Raw genomic sequence first — 15,357 nt, forward strand, 5'->3', positions numbered from 1 at the left:
TGGTTCTGATTGGTTGAACAAGTGTCAAAGGAAAGTTCCTTTTTTATCAGTGTAAAGGTGGTGCCATGCTGCATCACCTGTTGTCTTAAGGAAACTTCGACTGGGTACACACAACAAAGTCATAATTACTTCACAGTTGAATTGAAAAATTGAGCCTCAAGTGGGAAGGCAGCCCCTAGTACATTTTACATTTAACATTTGGCAGACGCCCTTAGCCAGAGCGACTTAAATAAGAGCTTAGAAGTCTCATCAGTGAATACGTTCTAATGCTGGTTCAATAGAGCCCGTCTAAGAAACTCCGTTGGCAAGTAATTTATATATAATGCAAACTGTCCACAATAAGCGTTTCAAAGTTACCGCAAGAATCACAATACAGGACCACTCAACATCATTATTGTGACAACTGAACTCACCCTCAAGTGCCTATCACACGATGCCTGCATATACAGAGGTTGTAACAGTGCTATGACAAAATCAGAGCGATGTGAAGCAAACCAATTTCAGCCTGCATAACATCTCAGCGCCTGTATATCTCACTTCTTTGTCAGTTATCCGTCTCTGGATCTCAACTTAGTAACTCGATTTTACTTCATCTACTTTAACCAGTTAGCTAATTAAAAAAAAAAAAAAAACGTTATCTACCATCAAACAGCTATAAATAAATATTACCCTTGTGTCATGTGGTAAACAACACAAGGTCTAAAGACAGGTCAGTTGCTGAATAAACGATTAGGAAGAATCGGTTCCAAAACATGTTTCTACTTCATTTGTACATTTGTACTTTTGAAACTTTAGTATTTAAAAAATTAAAAAGCACTTTTGCTAAAATGAGTCAGTTGCTTTTACATGTACGGTATTTTACATACCTTAATAATTAATTTAGTTTATTATTATACTATAAGCAGTGTTTTTTTTTGTAAACATAGAATTACTGGTTAAGTGTTAAATGGAAAACAACATTACTTCATGCATTTTAATTTGATTGGTTTCTAAACAAACAAACAAACAAACAAACAAAAAATTGTGATCTATATCGTGGATCGTGATTCTAACGAAAAATATCATATGACATTATGGCCACATTGCCCAACCCTGTAGCTGGTATCGTGCAAGTCAAGCTACTATTCTATAAAATCTAAGGGTATGTCACAGGGGACACACAGGATTGGACAGCAATCTACTGCAGGACACACACTCAGACACACTATGGCCGATTTCGAGACGACAGTCCACAGTACTGCATGTCTTCAGATTAGATTAGGGGAGAAATCTGGAGTAGCTGGAGGAAAGCTACACAACACAAGGAGAATTTGCAAACTCCACAGACAGAGAATTTGGGGGGGGGGTGGCTGTTAACTGAACCCCCACCCCCGAAAGTCTGAGTCCACAGGCATTTTTACTGCGTCGCTGTGCAGTCCCCAGAGATCTTTAGGATGCGTCCAAATAATCATAAAAGGTAATGTAGCTTAACATGATTCACCCAAGTTCTGTTTACGGTGATCCCTCCTTTAACTGGTCAGGAGAGTGGGGCAACTTTCATTCTGGCTGAGAGGTTGTTAAATAGACACTGCAAGTGGAGCTGGCAAATTTACAGTGTTTGCAGTGTGGATCATAATATTCTCATCTGTCATGCAAAGTGTAAGATTCACGGCCATGTAATAATGCTACATCATTTAACCAAGAAATGAGGACCACCAAAAAAAGGCAAACTAAATTCCACACTGTAAATTATCAATTATATCGTTTCTCAGGCTTGAGGTAAAAAAAAAAACTATCTATTGTGCCTGTGGGCAACTTTTGTTTTGTCAGGAGAACGTCGTCACTGATCCACATTAGTTCAAATTCCAGGGATAATTTTATAGCAATGTAGGAAAAGGAGATCTGGGGGCTGCAAATCTCATGGTGGGTGTGGTTACTGAATACTGTCGATCCTTGGTTGGTTTAACTCGATGGCAATCAATATAACAACCAATAAAAGAGGGTCAAAGGGACTGACATGATGAAGCATTGCATCATAGTGTACTTTAACTGTCCATTACAAGGGTAAACAGGGGAAAGATCTGATCGGTTTTAATCGTCACGAGCAAATGGCCCATGTAAAATAGGTCACCAACCCGATAAAGGACACGGGTCTAGAACTTCCCAGCAGGGGTTGAAAGGCTACTTATTGATCTCTCACTACGTTGGGGGTCAAAGGGACTAATCATTTACACACTGAAAGACTGGGAGCCAAGGAGTGCGTCCACTGGCACATTTTTAAATACATTTAAAAAAAAAAAAACGGATCACAACCAACTCCAGATGACGCAGCACTGAATAATCCATGAAGGAAGAATGAAGGTAAGAGAGCCTTATATCAGGAAGTGTCTGTCCGTGATGCTACAAGCCAGGCTGGAGGCTGTCAGGGTAGCAGAAGCTAACTCACAGGACATATCTTTGTCCGTATTTTCAGTCGGAACACATGAGAATGCAGGGGAACTTGCAGGTTAACAACAATAATGGACCGAAATACACAACTTCATCATTTTGATATTCAATTAATACAATATGTAGCGATGAAAAACCACCATTTGTAAATCAGCGGTTAAAGCTTTGTCTTTCACTTCCTTTGAATTAAGCCATCTTTTAACCATTGATAAATTCTCGATACTGTAACAGATCCTCATACTGATGGTGCTGGTACCAGTGGCAGTCCAGTCCATCATGTTCCAGCCTCTGGACTGTGCAGACATTTACAACGCTGGCTTTAACATCAGTGGGGTCTACAGGATTTATCTGGCTGGGCCCAGCTCCCCCCTCTACGTTTACTGTGACATGGAAACCGATGGAGGGAAGTGGACGGTGAGGACGCACCAACGGTGATGTCATGTATCAAGTGGGACAAGTGGGACAGTCACACAATATCAATACATCAAGAAGATTAAAAAGTTAGATTTGGTCAGATTACTTTCATAATAGTCCTGCTTTGTTACATATGTGTCTGTCGTCATGCCTGTTTGCTGTATGTCTAATATTTAAACGCAGGTGTTCCAGAGAAGGATGGACGGCACTGTGAACTTCTACAGGGGCTGGGATCAGTACAAGAGTGGATTCGGTGATGTAAAGACAGAGTACTGGCTGGGTGAGTCATTCTGATCCACAATGGGATAGAGGGAGTGCATAAGCACTACAGTTACCTAACTCATGTACATACCATGTAATAAGCCTAAAATCAAAGGGATAGAAAAACACTCAAAGAAGGATTGGGTTCAAAGGGTTAACAATGCCCATGGAAATATGAGATTTAACTGCAAGTCTGTATGAGGAAGAGCATGTATCCCCACAAGCATCTTCCCTGGATTAGCTTTAGCGTTCACCCGAGCAGCATAGAAACCATTCAACCAGTCTTGTCACCAGGGTCTAACCGTAGGTTTAGAGACCATCCATCTCCTCACTCTGAAGAAGAGGTACGAGCTGAGAGTGGACATGGAGGACTTCCAGGGAGCCAAGGTCCATGCCAAATACTCCTCCTTCTCAATTTCTCCTAAAGCAATCAATGCTGAAAGTGATGGATACACACTCCATGTTAGTGGATTCAAAGATGGTGGAGCAGGTAATTCATAACTCCCACTGAAATCTATTAAATCAACTCTAGTATCTACGTTCTGTCAACCAAGTGATTATAATGTAAACCCTATGACTCTGTCTGTTAGATAAGTTATCATCAAGGTCTATATAGTTTTCTTACCACTAAGATATACATCTCAGTTTTTATTTATTCCTATAAACTAATTCATTTTGACATGTCACTCACAGTTTTGTGTATTAGACACCACTCCCTGCAGATATCATACACCCAGTGCATGACATATCGACTTATTTCTGTTTTTTTTTTTCCAGGAAATTCCCTAGATTCTCACAACAACCAGAAGTTCTCCACCTTTGATCGAGATCAGGATCCTTACTCTAGCAACTGTGCACTGGACCATCTGGGAGGGTTCTGGTATAACCAGTGTCACACTGCAAACCCAAATGGTATTTACATGTGGGGGGCAGTGGACACCCGTGCACTAAGTTGGTATCACTGGAAGTCGAGCTACTACTCTATGAAGGCCATCGCTATGAAGATGAGGCCAGTGAATCTCCCCTGAGGAGCACCTGAAATACTCAGGGACTGAAGCTGACACTATCTGTCAAATCAAGAGTCTGTACCTATATAAGCATACATTCCAACTGTAACCAAATACATTTGTGTGTTTGTAAATTCTAAAGCCTAACAAGTATACTGAAGTTATCAATATAATGATGTTAATTTAGTTATTTCCCGTAATGAACAATTCATCCGGGTGTGGGCTGTTTACTGCACACACAAGCCCCACTTTGCTAGCATGTTTTCCTGTAAAGAGGACACTTCATCTGAAATATCTACACCTGCCTTACAACAGCACCAAACCGCTCTGGTAATTTAATCATGTGATTCACATGTTTTAAATGATATTAAAATACGTACAACACTTGATGGGTTCAGTTCTTTTTTCAGTTTCAACTGACTGGGTTCCAGTTATGCTACTGGCATCCTTAGCTAGCTAAAGGATTGCAGCATAATCAGAACTCAGTACACCCTAGTACCAGCCTGACCCTAGAGCAATTTTTCTGTTTATTTTAATGTAACATACAATATGCATTTCTCTTATAAAATAGATGGGGCTACGTACCATTAATCATTTTACAATTCAGAGTTTTCTAAGCAAGTTCTAGATTAGCATTTTATTGATTTTGGTCTATATAACAAAGCAGCTATTAGGTTGGTGTTACTGGTTGAGAAAAGGCTGATTGTACCTTAGATACTAGTTAAACCATTTGCTGATATTAAAATGTTATGGAAACTTGAGAGAGCGCAAATAATGTAGTATTAAGCTACACCCTTATGCAAATTAATTTAAACAAGTTGTTGCTTCTATATAAAGACAGACTCATCACAGTTAAGATGGACATCACAGTGACAGTAACTCATACTTATCACTTTGGGTCTGGATTTAGGACCTAGTGGATTGAATGGGAATAAACCAGGATGGGGCACCAGTCCATCACAGAGTGCGCACACCATTCATGCCTATGCGGAATTTGGAAACTTCAATTAACCTTAGCATATTTTTGGACTGTGGGGGGAAACCAGAGAACCCAGAGGAAACCTCATGACAACATGGGGAGGCTCCCAAACCCCAGAGTATTCAGTTGAAACATACGTGAATGACTGAAGCACAGTCACACCACCCAGCTTTAACCCCACCCGAGCAGGCCTGCCAGTCTCTGGGCACAGTGCATACTCTGTCCATCCACCCAGCCCTAACCCCACCAGAGCAGGCCTGTTAGTCTCTCGGCACAGTGCATCCCCTGTTCATCCACTCAGCTCTAACCCGACCCGAGCAGGCCTACCAGTCTGTGGGCACAGTGTCTCCCCTGTCCATTCACCCAGTCCTAATCCCACCCAACAGGCCTGCCACTCTTTGGGCCCAGTGCCTCCTCTGTCCATCCACTCAGTCATAACACTCAGTCATAACACCCAGCCCTAACCCCACCCAAGCAGGCCTGCCAGTCTGTGGGCATAGTGCCTCCTCTGTCCATTCACCCAGTCCTAACCCCACCCAAGCAGGCCTGCCAGTCTGTGGGCACAGTGCCTCCTCTGTACATCCGCTCAGCGTACTCTCTGCCCTGTTGGCTGCGCAAATCAGCAGGTCCCAGGCCACTGCATGCATGTCTGTTTGACAACTTGTTTCAATTAATGTGCACAAGGGTGTATTGCTTATGTATTAATTAACAACAAAGTGTTAGGTACATGCTGATCTCATGTCTGATCATCATTAATGAATCGTGATGCATCTTTTATATCAAGCAGATACTATATTTGTTACTGAAGCTCTTAATTCTGAGAGCTGTTAAGAACTACTGAACAAATAATAGAGATACGCCGAGTCCCCTTACGTGCTTTAATGGAGCGTAAATATTCCGCTATCAGCAGAGGTACAGAAGGCCAGTGAAAGAAATCACAAATAAAACCTTAAAGGTATCCATGACCACTTATCCAATGGATGGCTACAGCCAGTTTGGAGCCTGTTCCAAAGAGCACTGGGCAGGGTTACTGCCAGTCCATCAATGACCAACTTAAATATAGCTAACTTAGTTTCTCCAGACACTAATATTCATTATATGTAGCAAGTAAGTGGGAATCTTATGGAACACAGAGGAGGTGGGATACAAACCATCAACCCAGGAAGTGGGAGACAGCGGTACCACCCAGTGATACCCTTGAGCCATCATTCCATCCCTACAAGGCGCATTTTTTTCTAAGACAAAGGAAATGCTAATACGCTAACGTAGCACCTCATGGGTAGGCTAACAGCAAGCTTGTTGTATTGGCACATGGGCTCCCAAAGTGTCTGCTTCAGCAGACGTGCCATCTGGCCTGACAGCCCCCTAAATCCTGGAGACTACTTCAGCTGCAGACTTGGATGTTTGGCTTGCTTTCCTGTCAATGACACTGAGTGAGCCCATTGACAGGGACAGAGCCTGCCTGATACAAACCATTCACTCACAAGGAAGAGCAACACAAGCTGCCTTTACTGGCTGGAATGATGTTTTATCTGAGAGGGAAGGTGTCCATTGTAGACCAAGAACTGCACTTAACATGTGCCAAGTTCTGTCATTTGGTCACTGCGTTGATACATCCATAAATCTATTTTCTGTAACCGCTGATCCTATTTCGGGTTGTTGTGGGTTGATATGACAGCATGTAAATATTAGATGACAATATCATCTGCTTAATAAAGGGTCAGCCTGTTTTTATCACCAAATCTGCACATAAATTAAATTCAACATAAAGATTAAAGACAATATTTTGGAGTGGAACATTCTGACTTTTCCCGTTTTCCCCTTCCACAGGACCATTCACTTCATTGATCTTCCTAAAACTTTAATAAAAAATGGATAGAGGGATGCACTGGTCACCCTACCCTGGTCATGGGACACATGGCTGCTACTGGGATGGAAAACCTTGCCTTTATCAGTTCAACTTTCATCGTCCTGTATTCTCCTGATTTCAATGGCTCTGCAAAGTAGAGGTCCATGAATATTAGATATGACACATTACATGGTGAAGGTTATCGGCTTCACTCATCACCATAGGGCACCAGTTACTGTAACAGACATACCAGATGTCACCAAGTCTGCAAAGAACCTGGAGGGATAGGGGGTCCCATCCAAGCCCCCGCCCCCCCCTCACAGGAAGTGTGGAGCATCATTGATGTTCAGTGATAACTGATTAGTTTCTCCATCTGCAAATGGCCATTTTTCAAACCACTTTCAATAATCCAATGCAGGGCCCTGCCTAGAACTCTGAGCCTATTCCAGGAAACAAAAGGTTCACTCGCAACAGAATTCTGATCCTACGCAGGAAACATCCTGAATGGGATTTCCATCCAGAACAAGGCATACACACTGCAGTGCAATTTACAGATATTTATAATCTCTTCCAAACTCCATTTATAAAATTATTTACTAACAAGTATAGAAAGATCATCCATATCTTTCAAATTATATTCTCACCTTGCCCAGTACCATGAGAGATGCCAGAGCACAGAATAGGACAGATCTGGGGTCAAACCCAACCAGGCTAACCTGCAGTGGTGGCCTAATGGTTAGGGACACACACTTGTAATGGAAAGACTGCTGGTTTGAATCCCTGACCAGCGAGGGACTCTGAGCACGATACTATTCCCCAGGGAAATGGGTGAAATACAGCGAACGCATTCTGTTGTTGTGCTATGGTTTGTCAACAATGACAACTAATCTCTTTCCATGCAACACAAAAATTATTCCATTTAAGGTTATACCCAGTGAAAAACAGCATTAAGCAGAAGACCAACCACTTGCCTTTTGGAGATAAAATTATCAATAACAATCACGGTGAGCCAGATTATTCCCACAGGTGCAGCTTGTGATGTGCTTATTTAAGCTTGTAATTCAGCTGTACTTAAACACAACAGTCATAATCTTTGAAGAACATCAATGATAGCAGGAAACTACGATGGATATTGCTTTCACAATTTCCCATTTACGAGCAGTGAACTCTGGAATTACCAGGTAATTCAAATTGTTGAATTAATAGGGAGAGAGCATTGCAAAAAGCTCTTCATACTCACACTCCAAATGAAAGCAACTAGTGACCACAAGCCACTATATGCCTCGTGGTTGGACCTCCTGATGGTGTTATAAATGTCTGTGACGTCAACGATTCTACCTTTTATTAGACATCAATCTTACCAGGATAAGAGAGCTTTATGTTTAAACCTTCAGACAGGCTTTCATTCCCTCATCGCAGTGTGAAGGGAGCAGAAGGATGAAAGGGGCTATGATGCCGAGCGCTCGTTATGGTTATAGCGTAAACCGATGGTTTCACCCCCAGGAAGAAGAAGCTACATGTCAGTAAGCAAGCCTGTGCCTGACAGATTTGGTCTCTGGCTCCCTCTCCTGAGTTCTGTTTATACAACCTGCTTTATGTTCCCACGTTTATGTTTCTGTAGGGTCTACCCTGTTCCCATACCATATCATAGTAAACTACCAGCATTTAACCAGCTCCTCTAGTGAGCAAGTTACCAAAGAGGATAATCTGGAAAACCACCGACAACAAAAAATGAGAGGAAAATGTAATATTCAGACCTAACATTGCTACAGGGTGGCAACAATAAAATCTGTAAAATGTCAACAAACACCATTTTCATTTGGGAAAGATACATTCTGTATGAGAAATCATTCTGCCCTGTCCTATTCCTGTGAGGGCCAGCAGATGGCGATGGTTCTTCCCTGCCCTGCCTATAGTTTTAATAGTCCATGCCTGTCCCTCGTTACCCGCCAGTTAGTCATGTATATCAATGCCTCCCTGTCCTGTGTTCCCCACTCCGGTCATTGTCCCCTGCTACTGTTGGTTGTTGTCCGTCGGTTACTTGCCTATACAGACGCTCCTCTACTTACGAGCTTTCAACTTACGAACTTTCAGACATACGAACGAAGAGGACCGTAAGTCCAAATTGTGTTCATTGGGCTCCCATTTCCTGTCTGTAACATCAATTTTTTTTCTGCGCGCCAATTCCACCTAGTACAACTTCTGGCTGCTTCTAACGCCGCACAGCAGCATAGCGTGCATACTCCCAGCATCCTAGTTCTTTGTACTTGCATATACCTTTGATATGATGTTGAATAACGACTTACGAACATTTCAAGTTACGAACGGCCATTCGGAGCGTATTTCATTCGTAAGTAGAGAAACGTCTGTACTCCTAATAAAGAGCTGGGTCCCTTCTTGCTGTCCTTACCTACCGACATAACACATTCCTTTAATTTCAATTTAATTATGTAAATTATATCAATTTTAAAGAGATATGTTCCCTAAGTATTAAAATGCAAATTCAATTTAAAAAATTGGTGCTTGTCAGTTAAGCACTGATAGTTATTAGGCATTTCCTGTATGTATGTCATGGTCTTCTATGCGGCTTCCCAAAATGCTCACCTTCCTGCCTTCGCTGTTGTCCGCGCTCACGTAGGAGAGTTTCCGTCGCACGTAGAAGAGCATGTCGTCCTGCCGGGGTGCCCACTTCTCCATGAAGTAGGTGGAGAACATCCATGTCCAAAACACAATCCTGTCATCCTTAAAACACACTGTAAAAGAAACCACAGCAGTGCAGCCTGGGTCAGACATAGCTTCATCAGGGCTACAGAGATTATTCACTATTCACAGGGGATTTTTGCCTATCCCCATCTTGGTCTCCATGAGACACACAGGTATACAGGTGAGCTTGGGGGACACAGCACAGGCTTGGCCAGCATCTAGTACCCATGAAGCATTTGGAGTTAAGGGCCTTGCTCAAGGACCCAACATAGACCTGTTGGCAATGGGATTTGAACCAGAAATCTTCTGATCTTGGCCACAGAGTCCTAACTAGCAGGGCTTCACACCTGCCTCCATGGAAGCTAGTAGAGAATTGAGTGGTGCAAGTCCAGCCACCCTCCACTCCCTTATCTGGGGTCATCTTGTTCTGTGCCAGGAAGCACAGGGCACATGACCAGTCCATCAAAGTTCCCACACGCCGTCCTACAGAGAATCATACACTACGTGCAACTTAGAGATGTCAGTTAACTCAACTTCATGTCTTGGATCAGGGGTCACCCCCTCACGATTAAATTTTCCAGAGTGGGGAAGCATAATGTCTATGTTTAGAAATGTCTAGGGTCTAGAAGTGCCTATGTCTTGGGTTGTAGAAGGAGACCGAAGTACCTGAAGAAAGCCCACACAATACAGAAAGAACATCCACACACAGGACAGAAGGAGGTGTGAGGCAACAGTGCAACTTACTGCACCACCTTGCTACAACGTTTTTCTGTATATCTGTTCATTAGAGCTGTTGCTCATATAGGAAGTAACCATTCACCTTCTGGAAATGGTTCACATGAGAGTCTAGTGAATCAGCTGTGGGTGACTCACAGTCCGGACTTATTTCAGCATAATGCAGGTTCTTCGACAAGTCGTGGCATAAAAAGGATACAAGAATTCCTCTACTGCATGGTCAACGTGCAAACGCTACAGAGTCTTTCATGCACCTTGAGGCTCAGTCCAAAGGGCTATAAACACACTCAATCAGTTCAAGTGCCCCTGGTAGAACTGTTTGTAGTCACAATTACCTCACTGTCAACTTTGCACTAGAAGTGTAACATTGCACAACCTGAGCCATTTTGTACACGTATATGTACAGTTCATTTATGTCTTCAAATCGAAAATTTTTACTGTTTTTATTGAGTACTATATGTAGGAGTTGCCCATTGAATCTCACTGTACTTTGTTCAATGACAATAAAGGAATTAAATTGAATTAAATTTGGGTTTTAAATTGACCTACTGCCAAGCACGACAATACAGAACTAGGCTCTAATGGAGATGAATGCGCCTTAATACTGTACTTTGCAGAAATACTCATATATCTCCCTGAGTATTACATCAGCTTTGTTCCCTGGTGAATAACAGTTTTTATGATTTTCTGATTTCTTGCTCCCTGAAGGTTGGGCACCACAGGCGTGTGAGGCGTCTGGCAGAGAAACCGTCCGAAGGGAGGTTCCGCCCTGCTTGCCCGCCGGAACCAGAGGCTCGGGCTTGCTCTCTAGCTTGGTTGCTAGGCAACCATGTCACTGTGTTGCAGGGGTTCTGGGTCTTTTGTGACAGGAGCTGAGGTTCTACACTGCAGGTGAACACAGAGGAGAGGGTGAGACTGGGGAGAGTCGTTCTGTAAACACAAGTCCGCTGTGACTGGGAAGGACCACACCACACCCAAAGCCAAACAGCTAATAAATTAATATGAAAGTATTACAGCAATCTTAAAGTAGGACTTCCCTGGTGATCATGGTGCCCTTTGTAAAAAAGCTCACACATAAGGACACACAGTATACTGATCAATCCCTCCATCCATACTTTTATCCATGTGATGTGTCAATCTGGGCAGGGTCGTGAGGATACACACTGATACCGTACTCACAGAAAGTCTTGGGATGCTTACTTTCTTTGGTAAGAATGTTCCAAATTTATTGATTGATCTTTAATATATCTTCACATACTGTCCCTTCCTCACAGACATTATCTTTTTTGACTGACTCAATTCTGTTCTTGCCATTTTGCTATGAATTGCAGCTGTGGTCAATAGCTGCCAATGCAATACTAAACACAAATGTTTGGTGTTTTATCTTATTACAAAGGTGTCACTAATTAAGCACACAATAATACTGCTTGGCAGTGAACTTTTAATTCAGAACTTTTAGAACTATAATTTGGGTTTCAGTTTATTACAACTTTAATGAATGTTTTACATAAAACTACTGGTTGTCTCTAATGTGATATATAGCTGTAAACAAATGAAGAAAGTAATGATTTGTGTTATGATATGAATATATTTGCGATACTTTTACTGAATTAAGCAGGGGCCCCGGACTTTCTGTGAGCACTGCATTTCTCATTAAAGTGGCACATCTTATGAATGATAAAAGGCAGAAATAGTGTGTCTCAGTTTCAGAAAATTAAAAATAACCAGCAAAATGTTAAAACAAAACAAGTGTTAAAACCATCAAGCAACTCAGGAGGGGGAAACAGGGCTTCACCGATGCTGTTTGCAGCAGGGATGGAGAACTGTTCACCTCAACTGAGGATATAGTCAGGCGGTGGAAGGAATATCTCGAGCATCTCCAAAATCCCACTGATACACCTTCCTTGGAGGAAGTAGAGCTGGAAGACTCACAGGTGCACTTGCCCATCTCTGGGGCTGAGGTCACTGACGTGGTGGGGCTCTGGGGGGTGGGTGAGATTCGCCCTGAGTTCTTGAAAGCTCTCGATGTTGCTGGGCTGTCTTGGTGGATACACCCCTTACATATTGCGTGCACTTCAGGGACAATGCCTTTGGACTGGCAGCTTGGGGTGGTGGTCCCGGGGACTGAAGGATGTGTTCCAGCTTTAGGGGGATCACATGCCTCAGCCTCCCTGGGAAGGTCTAGGCCAGGGTACTGGAGAGGAGGGTGCGTCTGTTGATCAAACCTCAGATCCAGGAAAAAAAATACGGATTCCATGCTGGTCACAGAACACTGGTCCATCTCTTTACCCTCACCCACATGGGAGTTTGCCCAACCAGTCTACATGTGTTTTATGGACTTGGAAAAGGCATACGACCGTGTCCCTTGAGGCATTCCTATAGGGGATGCTCTAAGAGTATGGGGTAAGGGGTCCCGTTTTGCGGGCCATCAGATCCCTGTCCTAAGTCCGACTCCTTTCCAATGGGTGTTGGACTCCACCAGGGCTGCCCTTTGTCACAAATTCTGTTCACAACTTTTATGGGCGTAGCCAAGGGGCGAAGGGGGTCCGGTTCAGGGGCCTCAGGATCGCGTTTCTTGCTTTTTGCAGATCAGCACCTCCAAATCTGAGGCCATGTTTCCTGGTGAGGGATGAGTAACTGCCCCAAGCGGAGGAGCTCCTATATCTCGCGGGCTTGTTCACGAGTTAGGGAAAAGGGAGCCAGAGGTTGACAGACAGATCGGTGTAGCGTCGGCAGTAATGCCTTGTTTTCAATGTTCCTACCCCCACCTATGGCCATGAGCGCTGGGTAGAAAGAATGAGATCGCAGATACAAGCGGCCGAAAGGAGCTTCCTCTGCAGAGTGGCTGGGCTCAGCCTTAGAGAGAGGGTGAAGAGCTCAGACATTCAGGAGGGGCTCAAAGTATAGCCTCTGCTCTTCTGCATCAAAAGGAGCCAGTTGAGGATGCCTCCTGGATAGCTCCCTGGGGCAGACCTAGGGCATACCCAGGACACGGTGGAGAGATTATGTCTCTTGACTGGCCTGGGAATGCCTTGGTATTCCCCCGGAGGAGCTGGAGGAGGTGGCTGGTGAGAGGAAGGTCTGGGCATCCCTGCTTAGACTGCTGCCCTCATGACCTGGCCCCGGATAAGTGGCATAAAATGGATGGAGGGATGGATAGATAAATGCGTGTTAAAGCCATTAGAAACTAGTAGGAAGTAATATGATGCAATATAAAAAAATTAGGGGGTGGCATGGTGGTGCAGTGGTTAGCACTGTTGCCTCACACCTCTAGGACCCGGGTTCAATTCTCCGCCTGGGTCACATGTGTGTGGAGTTTGCATGTTCTCCCCATGTCATCGTGGGGTTTCCTCCGGGTACTCCGGTTTCCCCCCACAGTCCAAAAACATGCTGAGGCTAAATGGAGTTGCTAAATTGCCCGTAGGTGTGCATGTGTGAGTGAATGGTGTGTGAGTGTGCCCTAGGATGGGCTGGCCCGCCATCCAGGGTTGTTCCCTGCCTCGTGCCCATTGCTTCCGGGATAGGCTCCGGACCCCCCGCGACCCAGTAGGATAAAGCGGTTTGGAAAATGGGATAAAAAAATTATAAATGCATGAAATATCAGTTAACATATTAGTATCAGCATCAATAAAAATCAAGATATGGATATTGGAATGATGTGTCAATCTTGACCGATATTCTCAGCTGATATTTAAAGTTTATCTATAATAAGAGCTGGAAAAGGTAAAGACATACTACTAAACTAATAGAGATGATGGCATTGGTCTTTCAGCCATTTATGAATTGGCTCATTCACCACTTAGAAGTAGAGTTACAACGTTCAATCTGAAAAGGGAGGATCAATCGCGTGGTTTGAAAATACAGTACAAATTGCATCCTGTATTTCTTCAAAATGGGGCACAGCATTTTAATTTAAAGTTCAGAACAATCCTGTAAAATACGGGATAGGTGGAAACTCTACTTAGAAGAGGTCTCAAAGTACCAGCCCGTGAGACAGTTTTATACGGCCTGCACCATACTTATAATTCATTTTTAAATGTGGTTATCAGATCAATTTGTCGTTTTCCACAGAATAAAAAAATGGCATTTTGCTAATGAGTGCTGCTCCACCACCAGCTCCACTCAACATGTGGCTGAGAGATTAGCTGGTTATTGGCATTGATACTGGTATTGCTATCGATCGATACTAGACAAAAATATATTAGTATGGATCAAAATTTCATTATTGGTGCATCACTAACAACAATATAGCATAACATCGTATATGACCCTACTGGGATTGTCACATCACACCTCCATGATTGTGAGTTCAAATCCAGGAAATACGATTCGAAGACTAGTGAAATCTAGAATATTCTTCTGTACAGCCAGAAGGGTTTGCCTGCCTAGGTGGGTAACAGCAGTGTCTGTATAGTTCTTAAAAACTAAGTAAACAGAAAATAAAACTCTCTACAGCACCCTGCATGCCTGTCTAATTGAAAATAAGCCTTGAGATGAAACTAAATTTCCTGATATTCTTTATTTTAAAAAAGTCAAGAGGGAGGTCGCACATACATTTCTCTTTTGTTTTCTTCAAAAACAAATACAATACTCTTCAGCTGAGACATGTAACAGCAAATAAAACTGATTACTTTGGGTACTGGTGCCAAACTACAATATTAATCAGAAAATGAATAAACATAAAGCTCATCCCAAATTGCCTTAATCTACAGCAGTCCTCAGTAGGTTAGCTATGAAGAAATGCAGCTGTTGGTTATGTGACCCCCTCCTTTTGTGGGGGGAGGGTTCCCCTCATCAGATGTCTCACAATCGGAGGGATGCAGTTATGGTTACAATGGAGTTTTTCATGCTTTAAAATTTTTATTAACATACTTCTAAAAATCATTATGCGACCTTTCCTAAATGAGCCCCACTTTGGGAAACCCTGATGTCAAGTACTGAACATAGACCATCCAACTGCTGGACAAGCTGTTTCCTATTAT

General features: G+C 43.0%; 2 protein-coding genes across 2 annotated transcripts in view; one reads left to right on the plus strand and one right to left on the minus strand.

Moving 5' to 3' along the window:
- The window catches only part of LOC125740472 (uncharacterized protein KIAA0930 homolog), a 53,892-nt gene that overhangs the window by 20,377 nt on the left and 18,158 nt on the right, over window positions 1-15,357 (minus strand). Inside the window, exon 2 of the mRNA XM_049011678.1 lies at window positions 9,542-9,690. Within this exon, the coding sequence (XP_048867635.1) occupies window positions 9,542-9,690 (149 nt within the window). The remainder of the gene's footprint in view (window positions 1-9,541; window positions 9,691-15,357) is intronic.
- On the plus strand, window positions 2,030-4,496 carry LOC125740479 (microfibril-associated glycoprotein 4-like). The gene is made up of 5 exons (XM_049011692.1): window positions 2,030-2,340; window positions 2,659-2,841; window positions 3,025-3,121; window positions 3,410-3,592; window positions 3,880-4,496. Exons 1-5 carry the CDS (start codon window positions 2,335-2,337, stop codon window positions 4,128-4,130), a joined length of 720 nt encoding a protein of 239 aa, XP_048867649.1. The 5' UTR covers window positions 2,030-2,334; the 3' UTR covers window positions 4,131-4,496.

This window comes from Brienomyrus brachyistius, chromosome 1, assembly GCF_023856365.1.
Source record: "Brienomyrus brachyistius isolate T26 chromosome 1, BBRACH_0.4, whole genome shotgun sequence".
Taxonomy (NCBI): Eukaryota; Metazoa; Chordata; class Actinopteri; order Osteoglossiformes; family Mormyridae; genus Brienomyrus; species Brienomyrus brachyistius.

Bases quoted from the DNA above. Each gene is read 5' to 3' on its own strand.
- LOC125740479 (XM_049011692.1), top strand. The intron at 2,842-3,024 runs GTGAGGACGCAC...ATTTAAACGCAG, and splicing joins CCGATGGAGGGAAGTGGACG to GTGTTCCAGAGAAGGATGGA. The intron at 3,122-3,409 runs GTGAGTCATTCT...GTCTAACCGTAG, and splicing joins AAAGACAGAGTACTGGCTGG to GTTTAGAGACCATCCATCTC.